Here is a 4,745-nt window from a genome sequence, read left to right as displayed (position 1 = left end):
AATAAGATGTGTTTGGATTCTTTTTGCAAAGTCAAGATTCTCCTGGTGCTGTGAATGAGCTATGAATACACCGCAGAACTCACATTTTTGCTTCGGTGTAATGCAGGCATGGGTACCATATCATCTTGTGTGAAGGGAGGAAGAATTAGGAAATCCGACTCAATTCGGGAAAATCCTACATTTGGCCATTAGCAATAATAATAATTCCCAGTTGATTTCTCTTGTACTTTTTTCGTTAAGAGCTCAAAAAAAAAAAAAAAAAAAATAAAAAAAAAAAAATAAAAGAAAGAAAGAAAACTCTACAAAGATCTTCGTTTATGTGTTTTTCTCTCTAGAGCCATGGAGTCATCAAAACCAATGCATATGCATGTTCCTGCCTTAACTATACCGTGTATTTGTAGTTTGATGGTCTGTTTTTAATAATATTTAGTAATGGAACTATCCCTTGTTGTTCAAGTTGTTTGTAAGAGGGGAATGTGTGTCAGCAAGGATGTACGCTGGCCCCGAACAGGGGTGGATTGTGAGATCCCATATTGATTGGAGAGAGGAACGAGTGCTAGCGAGGACGCTGGGCCTCGGGTGGATTGTGAGATCCCACATCGGTTGGAGAGGAAAATAAAACATTTTTTATATAAAGATGTGGAAACCTTTTTCTAGCTGACAGTTTTTAAAACATTAAGGGGAAGTTCGAAAAGGAAAGTCAAAAGAGGATAATATATACCAGCGATGGGCTTGGTCTGTTATATATATATATATTTTTTTTGGGTGACATTTTAAGAGTGAAAGCTGTGCAGTTGTTACGGTGCGCATGTGGTTAATGATTTATCTGGTTTTAGCACCCAATACCTGTAAGATTACGTGCTTATGACCATTTGATTATGACCATTTGATTATTAAGTCATCAGCCCATAACAAAAACCTAAGCTATATGGTTGCTGGTCTATATCTTTAGTTTTTCCTCGAGTTTATACGAGGAGGAACTTCCTACACTGTGACTACATGTACTAACACAAACAAGCTGCATAAATTGGGTGCCGAGATTGTACATTTAGCAGTTGGATTATAGACTTTTGAGTTTGGTTAACTTGAATTANAACTTCCTACACTGTGACTACATGTACTAACACAAACAAGCTGCATAAATTGGATGCCGAGATTGTACATTTAGCAGTTGGATTATAGACTTTTGGGTTTGGTTAAGTTGGATTAAAAACTTTTGGGTTTGGTTGGGTTGGGTTGTACTAAAATCAAATAACGCATCATTAACTATGTAAAATATTTTTAATCTTTATAATAATCTTATAAGTATGGTAGGGTTAAGTTGTAATGCTATTTTCAAGTTTATCGGGTTAACTCAACCAAAAAAATGTCACATCACAAATCCACTAGAATTTTTTGTTATTCTAAAAGTTCAACTCAACCCAACTTTTATGATATGAGTGAGATAGTCTTAGTTGGTTGGGTTCTCAGTAAAAGATTGAAGACGGAAAGAAGAGGAAAAAAAAGAGAAGTTCAACTCAACTTAACTTTTATGACTTTAATTGGATAATTAAGTTTGTCGGGTTCTTAAGTCATATGAATTCGAGAGGAGGAGAAAAAAGAACACCATAGACCTAAGGAAAAAGGAAGAGAGAGAGAAAAAAAAAAAGAGGAATGAGATGAGGGAGAAGGTGGGAGGAAAAGTGAGAAAGAAAAAAAAAGAAAAAAAAAGGTTATATTTTATTTATTTTATTTTTATTTTTAATTGGAAAATAACTTTTTTTTTTATAAAAAATGAGTAATTGACAAAAACAAAATAAATAAATAAATCTGATGATCCCAACCTTAGACAGACTACATAAGCTCAGAATTAGTTAAATAATTAAATGAAGTAAACGAACTCAAAATTTAACCAAAAAAAAAAAGAAAAAAACAATCAAATTGATATTCATATTCTCTCTAAATTAAATTAATTTTAAAAACATCATATACAAATGTGAAATTATGTGTTAAAAGTTTTTTTTTTTTAAAGCTTGATTTATAAAATTTATAACAAAAATTAGTTTAATTATTAATTTTGGGTATCTCCCAAAACTCACCCACTCGCTTAAGTTGGGCGCTCATTGAAACTGGGTCTGGATTTTGCGCCTTTGAATCTACGCTCTTCACCACACCCACAATCGCATTCATTCCATTTCTTTCGTTAAGACTTCAGAAGTTTCAACCCGGAAAGATCTGAAGAGGATGGCAGCAATTTACAGCCTCTACATCATCAACAAATCTGGTGGCTTGATCTTCTACAAGGTAATCAACATAATGCAATTATAAACTAAATTTCTGCTAATTCCCCTCTGGATTTGGAGTTTTCATCCTTAATTTCGTATCTGAAACGAAAAACAAATATGAACCCCAAATCATGATTCCAGTTTGTTCATCAGATTTTCAATCGACCTTTCTAAAACTCATGAATTATAAACCGGTTATCGGTGGAATTATTTTAATCTTCATCGAGTATTTTACGTGGATTGAATCTCTTATTGTGTTTGTTTGAAAATTTAGGATTATGGGTCTGCTGGACGAATGGACACAAACGATAGCTTAAGAGTGGCGAGTTTATGGCATTCGATGCATGCCATTTCCCAGCAGCTTTCGCCTATTTCCGGTTGTTCGGGTACTGAACTCCTTGAAGCCGACACATTCGACCTCCATTGCTTCCAGTCACTTACTGGTACATTTTTTTCTTCCACTACTTTGTTTAATTTGTGCTTCAAACGCATGGATTCTGTCTCAAACTCTGTTTCAAAGACATGCAATCAAATTCCTAATGTGAAAGCACGATTGAAGTTCTAGAAGCGTTATTGATCTTTTGTGAGATCTTATATCGGTTGGAGAGAGGAACAATACATTTCTTATAAGGGTGTAGAAACCTCTCTCTAGCAGACGCTTTTTAAAACCTTGAGAGGAAACTTGAAAGTAAAAGCCGAAAGAGGACAATATCTGCTAGTGGTGGGCTTGGGCTGTTACAAATGGTATTAGAGCCATACACTGGGTGATGTGTTAGCCAGCGCTGGCCCCCAATGGGGGCGGATTGTGAGATCCTACATCGGTTGGAGAGGGGAACAAAACATTTCTTATAAGGGTGTGGAAACCTCTCCCTAGAAGACACATTTTAAAACCTTGAGGGGAAGCTTGAAAGGGAAAGTTTAAAGAGGACAATATCTGCTAGTGGTGGACTTGGGCTGTTACAAATGGTATTAGAGCCATACACCTGGCGATGTGCTAGCGAGGAAGCTAGGCCCCCAAGAGGGTGGATTGTGAGATCCTACATCGGTTGGAGAGGGGAACAAAATATTTCTTATAAGGGTGTGAAAACCTCTCCCTAGCAGACACGTTTTAAAACCTTGAGGGGAAGCCCGAAAGAGAAAGTTCAAAGAGGACAATATCTACTAGCGGTGGACTTGGGCTATTACAAATGGTATTAGAGCCATACACCGGGCGATGCAAGCAAGGATGTTGGGCCTCAAAGGGGGTGGATTGTGAGATCCTACATCGGTTGGAGAGGGGAACAAAATATTTTTTTTATAAGGGTGTGGAAACCTCTCCCTAGCAGACGCGTTTTAAAACCTTGAGAGAAAACCCGTAAGGGAAAACCCAAAAAGGACAATATCTGCTATGGTGAGTTTGGGCTGTTACATCTGTCTTTAATGCCTTAATTAGTTGACATCTGTCTTTAATGCCTTAATTAGTTGAGCTCTGTTCAGTTTGATTGGTTGGGTAGAAAGGAGGTTGATCTTGTTTTAGAAAAATGTAGCTTTTTTATAATCATATTACAATGTCTTCATCACAGATATGATTGTGCTGTCTGATATTTTCAAAGTCTCTCGACATCAACTTTCATGTTATATTCATTTTGTAGTTCTTAATTAAGAAGCTGAATCATGGATGAAATTGGGTGTTTTAGGAACAAAGTTTTTTGTTGTGTGTGAGCCCGGGACAGTGCACATGGAGGGTCTTCTGAAGTACATTTATGAGTTATACACAGATTATGTCTTGAAGAATCCATTCTATGAGATGGAGATGCCTATTCGGTGTGAGCTCTTTGATATCAACCTCGTGCAGGCAGTGCAAAAGGATCGTGTTGCTTTGCTTGGCCGATGAACTTTGAATATCCTTCATTTTGCCAGAATTAACCATCCATAATTCAAGACAGGCTCATGATATTGTTGTCCAAATACTTGATAATTTGCCTGCTAAAATGTACTCCATGTACTCCATGTACTCCATGGTCCTTTTCAGTGTTCACCGGATAATCATGGTTCATTTTATAGCCAATTTTTTGTCAATGAAATACAGAACTGAATCCAGGCTTTGAGCTTTTGGGGCATGAGTTGCAGCAATGCGCCACCAAATGAACACAAGCACCCAAATAATCAACGTTTTACTTAGATCAGTTTGTAGTTGTTACATGTTTCATGCCAGCCAAATCTTAAATTTTTCTGCATTGTTATGATATTATTACTGACTCAGATGCTCGTTCTTGTATGTGTATATAAAGGGTTAGCTGTAGATCAAGCCTTCTCAACAGATGAAGAGTGTGCTAGGACAATGAACCAATTCTGCAATTCTCAAGAGCAGCTCTGTTGCTGGATCGTTGCACTATGAACTGATAGGTATTGGAAGCATTATTAAGGTCAGGTCAACATCATCCGCTAAATTTTCTAAGTTTATCTCTTTTCTTTCTCTAGAGATAACATATGTTGAAGAAA

The 4,745-nt window shown here is 36.6% G+C and overlaps 1 protein-coding gene and 1 long non-coding RNA gene across 2 annotated transcripts; both read left to right on the top strand.

The window, feature by feature from the left end:
• The first annotated feature begins 39 nt into the window (after window positions 1-39).
• LOC111786055 lies at window positions 40-456 on the top strand. The gene is made up of 2 exons (XR_002813744.1): window positions 40-210; window positions 290-456. It is a non-coding gene; the product is annotated as an uncharacterized LOC111786055 (long non-coding RNA).
• Window positions 457-2,058: 1,602 nt separating this feature from the next.
• LOC111786054 (trafficking protein particle complex subunit 4-like) lies at window positions 2,059-4,429 on the top strand. Its single transcript, XM_023666408.1, has 3 exons — window positions 2,059-2,283; window positions 2,539-2,707; window positions 3,941-4,429. The coding sequence occupies exons 1-3, from the start codon at window positions 2,224-2,226 to the stop codon at window positions 4,135-4,137; spliced, it is 426 nt and encodes a 141-aa protein (XP_023522176.1). The 5' UTR covers window positions 2,059-2,223; the 3' UTR covers window positions 4,138-4,429.
• Window positions 4,430-4,745: the final 316 nt, after the last annotated feature.

This window comes from Cucurbita pepo, unplaced genomic scaffold (genome assembly GCF_002806865.2).
Source record: "Cucurbita pepo subsp. pepo cultivar mu-cu-16 unplaced genomic scaffold, ASM280686v2 Cp4.1_scaffold000971, whole genome shotgun sequence".
Lineage (NCBI taxonomy): Eukaryota > Viridiplantae > Streptophyta > Magnoliopsida > Cucurbitales > Cucurbitaceae > Cucurbita > Cucurbita pepo.
This window is presented reverse-complemented; position numbering and strand designations above follow the sequence as displayed.